General features: G+C 38.3%; 1 protein-coding gene across 3 annotated transcripts; it reads left to right on the top strand.

Annotated features, from left to right (window-relative positions):
• Positions 1-3,367: 3,367 nt before the first annotated feature.
• Positions 3,368-12,423, top strand: LOC116263220 (sucrose synthase 2-like). Of its 3 annotated transcripts, none has more exons than XR_007574548.1 (15): positions 3,368-3,622; positions 4,626-4,758; positions 4,885-5,036; positions 5,257-5,449; positions 6,149-6,267; positions 6,420-6,636; positions 6,868-6,963; positions 7,156-7,329; positions 7,448-7,564; positions 7,644-7,810; positions 9,492-9,716; positions 10,054-10,375; positions 10,568-10,697; positions 10,993-11,131; positions 12,088-12,423. XR_007574548.1 is itself a non-coding variant. In XM_031642871.2 (15 exons), the coding sequence occupies exons 1-15, from the start codon at positions 3,507-3,509 to the stop codon at positions 12,118-12,120; spliced, it is 2,448 nt and encodes an 815-aa protein (XP_031498731.1). In that variant the 5' UTR covers positions 3,371-3,506; the 3' UTR covers positions 12,121-12,420. The 3 variants fall into 3 exon arrangements, 2 of the variants coding, with proteins under 2 accessions (XP_031498732.1, XP_031498731.1); XM_031642871.2 differs by having other exon boundaries at positions 3,371-3,622; positions 10,453-10,697; positions 12,088-12,420; XM_031642872.2 differs by lacking the exons at positions 10,993-11,131; positions 12,088-12,423 and having other exon boundaries at positions 10,443-10,597.
• The last annotated feature ends 77 nt before the right edge of the window (positions 12,424-12,500 follow it).

Here is a 12,500-nt window from a genome sequence, read left to right as displayed (position 1 = left end):
AAAATGCTAGTTTTAAGATGTCCTCCAAAAGGGCCTTGAATTTTTTTTTTTCGGAAAAAAATTCAAAATACTGGTCTTCTCTAAGCCGAAAAAATAATGGGCACCTGCAGAGTATTTTTTATATACTAAAACATTATCGTTCATAAAATATTACACTTAGTCCTAAACCTGCTCATATGATCTACTAATTGGGTTTTATCAACTATTGAAGTACTATAGACTTTATTTCTTCAACTAGAGAGTAGAGAGCTTAAACCGACTCAATTAGTCAGGTCCAGGGAGTTCTCAATGGCAGCTCCGTCAAGAACAAACTCAAGACAATATTTGAGTCCAGTTGCCAGGTCAAGGTCAAAACCAACCCTTTGAACTTCCATTTTCAGCTTTTCACCACCTCATGAACATTGGCCAAAACATAAGCGGGCCAGATATTTTAACCCGGATTCCAAATTTCACCCTCGGATATGATAAAAAAAAATACAAGGCTGAAACCCAGATTTCGTCGTCATTGGGAAGAATATCTGCCATGGCAAATCTGAGAAAGTGGAATTATATTGAGTGGGATATTCAATCCAAATCGAAACCATGAAGAGACCTCATGATCATCCACACCTTCGCCCTCCACTTCGCTCTCTTCAGACGAAATTAAGTATCGATTGATTTCCACAATATTCCAGAGAACAGATCATCAAATTGGCTGCGAAGCAATCAAGAAGGCATCTCCTAAAATACTGACACCAGTAAAGAATATTATGGATAATAGAGTGCCATATCCTTTAGCACCCACCAATATATAATTCGTCCATCAACTTGAAGAATAACTTGCTTTTGATCCAGTCCATTGGTTTCTCAAAATGGACGGCCTTGATCACTTGAATACCCAACAGTGAGTGCAGCTTACCCGCTCTATAAATGAGCCAAATTTGCCTATCCTCCTCGGCGACGGGGATCCAGAAGGGGAACCATTTAATTATTTCCTTTCTTCTTTCACCCCTTGTCAGAGGTTGTAACGTCTTCCAGCTAGCTCAAGAAAATGCATACTGTGCCTCAAGAAGGGAGGAACTCCGCACAGCCCGTGTGGGCTCAGGGAGGGGCAGCTGAGCGGGTGCCCAAAGTGGACCGACTATTCAAGCCAATTGTACATGATCCAGCAACGGGTAGGAAGCCGGAGCCAGGACCATCGGTTTTCAGCCTGGTACCGGCACTTCAGCAAAGCATCAGCGTGAAACAGTCATCTCCTCATTGGCCGGCCACCGGTGCACCAGAGGCTGCTTTGAGATTTCGTGGCTCTCCTGTTACTAACTATAAGAGAGGTTGCTGAAGAGTGCGTACGAGTGAAGCATCGGTGAGAAGTACTTAGTTGCATGTAGTTAATGGAAGTTGGAATTAGAATTGTAAATGGATTCGTAGTTATGCAGGAATTTTGCTTTTTCTCCTCCCCCTTTTCTGTTGTGAACGAAACTTCAAGGACTTTGTAAGTGCTGGAATTTTTGGTCCCACGTCATGTTCTAAGTTGTTCCCCCATACAAATTAAACTCAACCTGTTGCCTACAAGAGAAGTTTTTCTATCAATCTTAAGTTTTGATTTTCTAGTTCCGAGTTTGCAGCCTTAAATCCGACTTATCATCTGATACAAGTGAGGGTTTCTCTTGCATGGTTCAAAACACTCCTACAAAACTCAAAGGAGTTGGTTTAATGAGGTCGTAAGTGCTACGACTGTCATGCATGTAATGACAGTTGATTACCAGAAACATCACCTCTAATGCAAGCCAAAGTTGTGGGAGCATATATAACTGGAGATCTTGCAAAGAGGAACGTTCACATAAAAACAGCTTAATTTACTGCGCTCCTAAGAGGCTTCCAATCCATGTTAATTATTCAAACCCGGTGAATATTAAACAAAGAAAGCGGTCGACAGATAATAGTGGCAGTAGGGCAATCAAAAAATTCAGCACCGACTGCAGTGCAAGCTCACATGACATCACATCAATCTTGCCCGGACTGTTGTTTGTGGGATACCCAAAGCTGAATCCTCCCTTACCTCGGGTTATTTGGAGACATCTGGTGCTATCATTTGCAGTTCAAAAACAATAGCACCCACATAAATTAAGTTAACAATGTACTGTTTACATGTTCGACTGGTTATGTTATGTCCTTTTGTTTCCAACATCGACCAATTATTTACCAACAAACTGGCTCGAGGAATTAATCATCCGTCCGCTTTAATTGGTTCCTGTTTCTGCAAAGCGGAAATGAAGAATAAAGAGTTGGACACACAAACACACGGTATAAAAAAGGATTACACCCAATTTCTTTTTTCTTTCCCTTTCCTTTCCGTGCTGCTTTATCCATTTGTATTTTGTGTTGGATTCGTTTTGTCTTGGAATGTATTACCGCAGCTGCCTCCACTTATTCCGAATTATTTATGCGAATAAAAACCGTTCCATTAGGCTTGACCAGCACAATACTTTTGTAGAAAAAATAACTTCATTTCTCGCAAGTTTGAAGAAAAAGTCACCTACACTTAACTGGCTAGCTAGACGTGAAGCAAGTAAGCCATGCCAAGCATGGATCAACTGGACAAATAGAACAAAAGATGCCAAGGAGAGTGCAACGTCAGCTTGGATCAACTGGACAAGCCATGCCATGCTATCTGCGGTACTTATAGATGGCAGTTTTCACCCGAAGGGCTCTTCACGAAGGGTTGGCGTCAGAACAAATAAGTAACCAATTTTGAGTAAAAGTTGATGCACTAAATAGACAAATAGTGATTTTTTTCTTGTTCAGGGATATGTGTTTTAGCTAAATGTTTCATCTAGCTAGAAATACATTTTCCTTGAAATAACTATGGACGTGACTTCTTGTTCCCAATTGAAGAATCGTCCTTAACGTAAAACGGGTATTTGTGGAGATAGAAATTTCATTTAAAGTCCTATTTATATATATTCAAAAAAGTTGATATATATTTTTATTATATTGATTATAGCTATTAGCTAGCCTTTCAAACACGAGATGCCGTCCCTTAATCAGTTTTGTAAAAGCTATATTCAGCTTGAATATATATGAGAAGGTGAAAAATATGAGAAGCATAGCTAAATAATTATTGACCCGCACAAGATGAAACCAGGCTAACCGAAGCGCCATATCAACAAACTAAAGCGACTTTCTTTTCGTTCAAAACAATTTTACGTTAACAAGCCATTTTGATCCACTACGTCTCGCGGTCACTCCAGTACCTGAGCAAAATATCGCTGTTCTGTCAACCTAACGTTATTTTAATAATGACGCACTAAGTGTAGAGGAACGCGCGGATGAGTGAAGAGGAAAGCCCTTCCTCGTGTTGGCTACCCGCGAATATCACTTTTGAACGTGGCGCTTCACGACGCAAACGTCTCTGTGAGCTAGAGAGGGAGGGAGAGAGTCTAGGTCCATGCGGGAAGCAATCTTCGAATCAGCCTCTTTCATTGCTGCGGAAGAAAAGGTGTTCTCCCCCCTGGCCTTTTCAGTTGATGAGCAAGAAAGCGGTGATGGCGGAACGGGGATTGACGCGCTCGTTAAGCACGAAGGAGCAGGTCGAGGATTCCCTCTTCGCCTACAGGAACGAGTTGGCTTGCCTCCTTTCTAGGTCTCTTCCCCATCTCCTCCATTCACGTTTCTTCTTGTCTTCGTAACAGTAGTAGCTTTGTGATGCTCCGTGGAGTTCTCCCTGCCTTTTGCTCGTTCTTTTTTTTTTTCTTTTCGGGTACTTTTTATATTGCTGTTGAAGTTGATTTCCTGTGGAGGCTGTCAATGGGATCCGTGGGATTCGACATGAAGATGGCCGCGGTTCTTTATTTGGTTTATGATCCTGCTTAATGATAGAATTGCGGCGGCATTCTTGGACATTTTGGGAGATACGTCTGTCATTCTTCGTTTGGAATTTGCCTCGGTCAATCGAAGATAAAAGGTCTGCGTATATTAGTTCTGGAAACAGTTACGAAGCCTAATGGCCGCTTGAGAACGTTTCCTACGTGTCCACTGGAAACTGTTTCGGAGAGTTAATTAGGATTTATTTATCTGTTCATGAGAAAGCAGTATTCGGGTTACACGACCATCTGTGTGTGTGTCTTGTATGTAACGTAGCATACAAGTAGACTCTTCATAGCACTCATACATCGAAATACGACTATACGAGTAGACTAGGATGGGCATAAAAGTCGTTTTTTGCGATTTACAAAAAAACGGTCCGTAGATCCCAACACTTGCGCCGGATAGGCTTCCATATCATGATTACTGTAGTGAATAACTAAAGGAAAATTGTGGGCATAAGAATATATATATATATATATATATATATATATATATATATATATATATATATATATATATATATATATATATATATATATATATGAAGTAATCTCTTGAGTGAAGCTCTTGCGAATTTAGAATCGTTTATAGCCTGTAATATATGATTCTTATTCTGTTGCCATGGGAATACAATATATATATATATATATATATATATATATATATATATATATATATATATATATATATACATGGAGTAATCTCTTGAGTGAAGCTCTTGTGAATTTAGAATCATTTATAGCCTGTCATTTATGATTCTTATTCTGTTGCCACCACAGGTATGTCGATCAGGGAAAGTGTATGCTGCAGAGTCATCACCTGGTAGATGAGCTTAATAAGATGATTTCTGAGGATGATAGCTTAGGTCGCCTTAAGGATGGACCTTTCCGAGATGTATTGAATCTCACACAGGTGGACATGAAAGTGGTTATCTTTTTTCATGATTTTTTTCTACTGATTTAGATCCTATTGAGAATAATGCTATACCTACAAGTTCACTGCTACTGATTGTTTCCTTAAATTTAAGCCGTTTTACAGGAAGCAATAGTTTTACCCCCCTATGTAACAATGGCGGTGAGGCCAAGGCCTGGAGTTTGGGAATTTGTCTCCGTAAATGTTTATGAGCTTACTGTGGAGCAGTTGAATGTAACTGAATATTTGAAGTCGAGAGAAAGGCTTGTGGATGAGCGGTAATATCTCTTGAACATCAAACAGAGACCAGCTTGGGTTCTTCCCTTCAGGCCTTCTGTCTTTGCAGCTCAGTTTCTGTTCAGTTTTAAGCTGTTCCCGTGTTTATAGTTTATACATCTGCCGTATATGCCTTGCAACCCAGCCCCCCCTTCCCCTATCTTCTTTTCCCGCTCTATGCATGTATTCTAAGCTTTTACCTCCATTCCTTCATTTGGACAGAATCAGTAATCGTTTTGTTCTTGAGCTGGACTTTGGACCATTTGCTGCTTCATTTCCTCGTCCGAATCACTCATCATGGATAGGGAATGGTGTGCAATTTCTTAATCGTCATCTTTCATCAAGAATGTTCCGTGATTCAGGAAGTCTCGAGCCTCTCCTCGAATTCCTTCGATCTCATGAGTACAAGGGACATGTACGTTATGTTTCTTATCACAAAGCAAGTTGGTTTTCCTTTAATACTTAAGTAGCAAAAACAAACATTTAGGGGTTGTAAGCCTCTCTCTTCATTTTCATTTTTACTGTTTTTTTTTTGCTGCCTTGTGTTACAAGTTTAAGTTAGCGTATATGCAGCAACATGAGTATTTCTTTTACCTAGATTACTAGATAAAGAAATGGAAACAGGTGGATAAATAAGGTGTATAATCTGTGATATTTGGATTTAAAATTGTTTCCCATTATGTTCATTGCTGTCCCCTTGTTATTTTTTATTTCTGCATGTGCATCATATGGCAACGGCAGTCTCTCAGTTGTGGCAGTCCATTAACCTCTCAAGTTGGACGAGACTATATCTCTCACATTTTCCTCATCTGTTTTTCCATCCCTTGTATCATGCATTAAAGATGGTCAACATGCCAATATGAAGAATTTGGATCTGATGAATACCTTGTCATAATTATTCTTTCAGCATGAAAGCCTGGTACTTTGTAGCAAATGCAGAACTGGTGTGGCCAATAAATATTACTATTTACCAAGTTCTTTGTGTTCTCTTGCACAACCTTTAAGACTCAATAAGTGCATTAGAAAAATGCTTCCTATGTGGACTCAAAATTCGGAGTTGCTCCATACTTGATACTCTGTATAGGCAACTATGAATTTCCAAAATTTTTTGTAGGTCATTATGATTAATGAGAGAATAAGGAGTTTGTCCTCGCTTCAAACTGCACTGTCCAAGGCAGAGGACTACCTATCTAAGCTCCCATCTGATGTACCATATTCTGAGTTTGAGTACAAGTAAGAAACTTCGCAAGTTCATTTCCGTCTTTCAGCAATAATGAAGCAAGGGTTGTATAATGTCTTTGTTGGCCCAATAAAATGCTCTTATTTTCAAAGTTATGTAAAGAAAATTGAGTTTGATGATATATTGCTTTCGATATGGCGAATAGATTTCAAGAAATGGGACTTGAGAGGGGTTGGGGTGATCAAACTCAGAATGTCCTGGAGATGGTTCGATTACTCTTAGATATCCTACAGGCACCTGATCCTTCTACGCTGGAGACATTCTTGGGAAGGATTCCGATGGTGTTTAATGTTGTGATCCTTTCACCACATGGATACTTCGGTCAAGTGAATGTTCTAGGCTTACCAGACACAGGTGGACAGGTATTGTTATCAGAGATTCCATTGTTTGATCCTTGACTTTAAGCGTATCCAAAGTGCAGACATAAAGTTCTTTTTTGGGATATTTTTTCGTGTTATTCAACTGTTTCAATCAGCTATCATGGTTGACCTGGAGAATTTTTCAAAATTTTCTTATAGATGTTAGTTCTTTGTGATGGAACCACCATTATCTGCCATCACAGTTTCGCTGGTGCTTGTTCACTCTATTTGCAGGTTGTTTATATACTGGATCAAGTTCGTGCTTTAGAGAATGAGATGCTTCTTCGAATACAAAAGCAAGGTCTGAATATTAGTCCTCGTATCCTTGTGGTAAGCTTATCTATTGTAATTATTCTCTAATTGGAAGTTTTATCTCAAACCTTTTGGTGGTGGTTTTTTGTAAAGGGAAGAATCTAAAATGAAAAAAATTGTTGTTTTCTTCAAGAAGACATCTGCATAATTTTAGTCTGATGATTTTTCTTTCTTGAGATTCGATGGGGATCATTTCATTTCCTATACCAGGTGACGCGGTTGATACCTGATTCCAAACGGACAACATGTAGTCAACGTCTGGAAAGAATAAGTGGGACCCAACATTCACATATTCTGCGAGTACCTTTCAGGACAGAGAACGGGATCCTTCATAAATGGATCTCAAGGTTTGAGATATGGCCTTATTTGGAGCAATTTGCAGTGGTAAATTATTTTAATGTTAAGAAATTTACATGTTTCCAAGTTTTGACATAGTAAATGCTTCTTGGGTGAGCTTTGCACGAATGTACTTGCAGATTTAGACTGATTAATTGTGATCTAGGATGCTGCCAGTGAAATTTCTGCTGAATTACAACGTAAACCAGATTTTATTATTGGCAACTATAGTGATGGAAATCTTGTTGCATCTCTGTTAGCATATGAACTTGGAGTTACACAGGTATTCTAGATGGCCTACCTTTTTTTTCTTTCTACAAACATGGAAATATTGAGGTTCCTGTTCTATATTTCTTTTGCAGTGCAATATTGCACATGCATTGGAAAAAACAAAATATCCAGATTCAGACATATATTGGAGAAAGTATGAAGAAAAATACCATTTTTCATGTCAATTTACTGCTGATCTAATTGCTATGAACCACGCAGACTTTATTATAACCAGCACATATCAGGAGATTGCAGGAAGGTACTTTCCATCCATTTTTATGCATTTCTGCTTTTCTGCTCGTTCTGTGATCTAGTAGCTCGTTTCAAATGGGCACCTCTATTTTGTTCTATTCTAGTTTTTTTATTCTTGGGAAGAGCATCAATGACACTTATTTCATCTACCTTTCACCCAAGGCAATATAACCAAATGCCAATGTTCATGAGAAGTTCTGCAATGTGTCTTTCTGACGAGTCTGCTAAATGCTAAGCTTATGACTTGACAATGTGTTCAAGGAATTACTTATGATGATTTAGAATTTCCTTCCTGACAATGAAGACCTTGGATCGTCCCTAAGTCCATAGAGAAAAAAGGTTAAAGTTGGTACTTGTGAAGAGGTTTCTGTAGATTTTATTTGATATTTTTCTTGTGAAATGTTTACCTGAATGTCAATGACTCAATAGTTTATCAATGTATATATTATTCCGATTTTATAAAATTGAGTAGACAAGAGGATAATCTTGAAGGCTTGAACTAGCCGACTACTATAGCCTCACTGGCCTGTCCATACTAAAGCTCTTCACCTACGTTTGACTCTTAGGCTCAAGAATTCCTGGACCTACTTATGCAAACCTAATTTAGACTGAGAACAAAGACTGAAATAAGATAAATTTCTCAAATGGGGGCTATTTCCAGCAACCAAATCTGCCTTAAATGCATGAGAGTAGAAACCTAGCTGCATGCAATTCTAGTTATAAGGAAGGGAAAGGAACTCACCTTGGTGACTTCCGACCTTTGATTGGGAAGAGGAAGCGGAAACCTCCTTGTTGGAGCATGCTGCCTTTGCCACCAGCTTGCCCACCATGTTCAAGAAGAAGGAAACAAGAAAATGAGGACAAAGCAAGAAGAAGAAGAAGAAAGAGGCAGGAAACAACTACAATGGAGGGGCTTGAGTAAGAGGGAAGAAGAAGAGAAGGAGCTGTAGCTTGGAACGAGGATGATCAGCCTTAGAATGTGAGTTTAGGTAGAAATTTGTAAGAAATTTCGGGGTTTAACCATGAAGCATAATTCCAAAATGAAACCCACGATTTTCTCTTTCCAAACCTTCAAAAACTAATGCTATTTACAAATAACACCTTGAATTCCAAGGTGCACCCCCACTGGGGGTTCTTTTTGGATTTCTCCACCTGTTGTGTGTTGGGTTTGGATCTAATTGATATATGGATTTGGAATTGGATCGGCTTATGGGTTCAACCTAATTTTGCTCCAAATAATTCTAAATGGTTTCTCGTTGCTCCAACTTGAAATTAACCATTGTGGAACTTCTCTTAACACAAACCAACAAAATTATGAGTAAGAACACTAAATTATATATAAAACATGTATTTATCATCTAAGAATCTGTTCAACCAATGTTATCAATACCTTATGCATTAATGAATTGTGGTTTCTTGTTGTACATCTTCAAAATACTGACAGTTATATGATGCATGTTTCTACATGTTCTTTCGTGAGAACTCTGTAGTGTGTATGTTTCGAACTTTTTGATTTTACACGCAAATGCTTTGTGTTTGATATGGCAGTTAAATTAATTTAATTGTATGATTTTCATTGATTAAATTTCACAGTATATGTAATATTGATTCAACATCTGAGATTTGGGAATGTTGAACTTGAAGCTTGGTATGTATAGGCTTTTGATGAATCAATTTATCTTTTTCAGCAAAGAATCCATTGGACAGTACGAGAGCCACTCTGCCTTCACTCTTCCTGGCTTATACAGAGTTGTCAATGGGATTGATGTTTTTGATCCTAAGTTCAATATTGTATCCCCTGGTTGTGATGCAAGCATTTATTTTCCATATACAGAAACACATAAACGGTTAACTTCGCTTCATCCATCAATCCAAAAGATGTTATTTAGTCCAGAGCAAGATGATGAATCTATGTGAGTCCTCTGCAACGCTTTTGGCCTAGTTGTTTTTTGGTTTCTTATTCACATAACTAAAGAAAAAAAATTCTTGTAGTTGATGCATTTCAAACCCTCAAGCTTGCCCAAAGTGCTTAGCCCCCTTTTCAAGAAACATGGATGCCACTGTACAACGAAAGATGAAATTTATCTGAATAATATATCTTTTATGTCTTCCACATTTTATCATCGTCAGGAATCTGTGAGCTGATGACTACTTCAATGATGTTGTGTCAAACACCTTCAGAAGCCCTATTGATTGGTTACCAATTTATTGATAACTTTTCCATTTATACCTTTGTTTTCTCTGGCACAGTGGGTGGTTGATCGATCAGTCAAAACCAATAATCTTTTCCATGGCAAGGCTTGACAGAGTAAAGAACATTACAGGTCTAGTAGAATGGTATGGCAAGAGTACTAAATTAAGAGAGCTCGTTAACCTTGTCGTAGTAGCTGGTTTTCAAGCTGCACAGAAGTTCAATGACAAGGAAGAAATGGAAGAGATTGCGAAGATGCATTGGCTTATAGAAAAGTATAAATTGAATGGGCAGATGTGCTGGATATCCTCTCAACTGAACAGGGCACGGAATGGTGAACTATATCGTTATATAGCTGATACAAGGGGTGCTTTTGTACAGGTAATTATTTGGATACCTGAAGCTTTTAGAGGCATTGCATTTGTAATGCATTTTAACCTTCCTGTAGTATCCCTCAGCCTGCCTTTTATGAAGGATTTGGGCTTACTGTGGTAGAGGCCATGACATCTGGCCTGCCAACTTTTGCTACTTGTCATGGAGGACCTGCTGAGACTATAGAACATGGGATATCAGGTTTTCATGTGGATCCCTATCATCCTGATGCTGCTACTGAAATCATGGTCAGTTTCTTTGAGGAATGCAAGACCAATCCTGGATATTGGGAGAAAATCTCTGCTGGTGCATTACAACGCATCTATGAAAGGTTTTCCATTTACCCCTACTTTTCTTTCAATTCATTTTCCTGCACTGATGTTTGAGTTCAGTAACTTCTACTTGTGATTGGCTCCTTAAAGGTTATCATCATTATTTCCTCTATTGTGCTCTTTTGTTTTGTATGTTCTCAACAAGGGAGATGCTTTACTGAACGTTCAGTTTAAAATGTGTGCATGACAGAATTGTTGATGTAAACATGTATAATGTTTCATTTTCACTTTTCCTTTTGAAAATTTGTGTGATTCCCTTTCAATTATGTATATCTTTGACAATATAATTTTCAGGTTTACGTGGAAGAATTACTCCCAGAGATTGCTGACGTTGGCTGGAGTCTATGGATTTTGGAAGCATGTTTCCAATCTTGAAAGGCGTGAGACTCGGCGGTACCTTGAGATGTTTTACATCCTTAAGTTTAGAGAGCTTGTAAGTCTATTATCTCCATCTCTTATCATTTGATGTAAAACAAATTTGTGCCTTTCTCCTGCTTCCAACCTTTTTAGTATGATATAAAAGCAAATCTCTCCTTTAATGAACATGCATTTGTCTGTTATTCAATATGGTATTTCCTTTGTGTTTGCTTCTTTCTCATGGATATCGGGAATTATGTATAGTGACTGTATATCGTGGAAAGATAAATGAACTCCTTTGATTAAATCATGTTTGACAGAGTTTGGTCCTGGAATCTCCTTTTAGATTTTTTTTTCTTATATGATCTGGCCATGCCTTGGACATTTGGTATGTACTGCATACTTCAATACATACTAATGAAAAATTTTAGTTGAAATGAATGCTGCAGACATGATTATATCTACAGAGTCACAGACATGAACATTTATGTATTAATTTCCTGATTATTCTCAAAAAGGCATTCAGCATGAAGCAAGTTGGACCAATGTTATCAATATTGCTCCATATTGGAGTATATCGGCCAAATATATATATAGAACACGGATGCAGTTTTTTCAATTTTCCATTTTTAAATCAAATTAATTTTTTATTTTCTTTTAAATTGTAAAATGAAAAGTAGGGCAATATGGTCCAATACATAACGATACATGTCAGCTGATATGCTGTATTGATGGGCCAAACATGGCCGTGCCAAGACAGTTTTTTACGACATGGATTTATTATATTTTAGATCATGACATTGGTTTCAAATTATCCTTACTGTAGAAAACGAAGTACTTGCCTGGTGATAGGAACTCTGTCCCTGAGTCAACGAACTGCTTCTTTTGGTAATGGATCGCTGAGATGAATTTTCTAGATGCTCAATTACTTGTTCTGTTGTCTACGACTGTGCCGATATCTTCTGGAATACACTAATGATCCCCTCTAATATAACTTAGGACGGCTGAGCTTAATCAGGTTTAATTTGTCAGGTGAATACAGTTCCACTTGCAACTGATGTATGAGCATGCACACTGCCCAATGGGATGTCGATGTTGCCTATGTTCTGCGTCACATTTTGCTGTCAAGGAATCGGCACTGATCCTGTTCATCCATCAGAGGAGTTGGTAGCAACTTCTTGTTGACAGCAACAATGTCAATCTAGGTTGTTGGGATGTGTAAACTCGTCAGTATTATGTGTGATATTGGAATTTATGATACTGTTAAGTTCCGGTAAAAGTTACGTGTGGTGTCGCCTCTCTACAAGCTCCTTTGGAAATATTGACTGCCATGGTGTTAAAAGACTGCTGCTACTCGCAGCTTCTTCTCTTGTCGGTAATAGCTCTTTTTCTGTTACACGAATATGGTAGTTCCCGTGCATATGAACAAATTGGACAAACGTGAT

The sequence above is a fragment of the Nymphaea colorata genome, chromosome 10 (assembly GCF_008831285.2).
Source record: "Nymphaea colorata isolate Beijing-Zhang1983 chromosome 10, ASM883128v2, whole genome shotgun sequence".
Taxonomy (NCBI): Eukaryota; Viridiplantae; Streptophyta; class Magnoliopsida; order Nymphaeales; family Nymphaeaceae; genus Nymphaea; species Nymphaea colorata.
The sequence above is the reverse complement of the archived record's forward strand: the minus strand, read 5'-3'. Positions and strand labels throughout refer to the sequence as shown.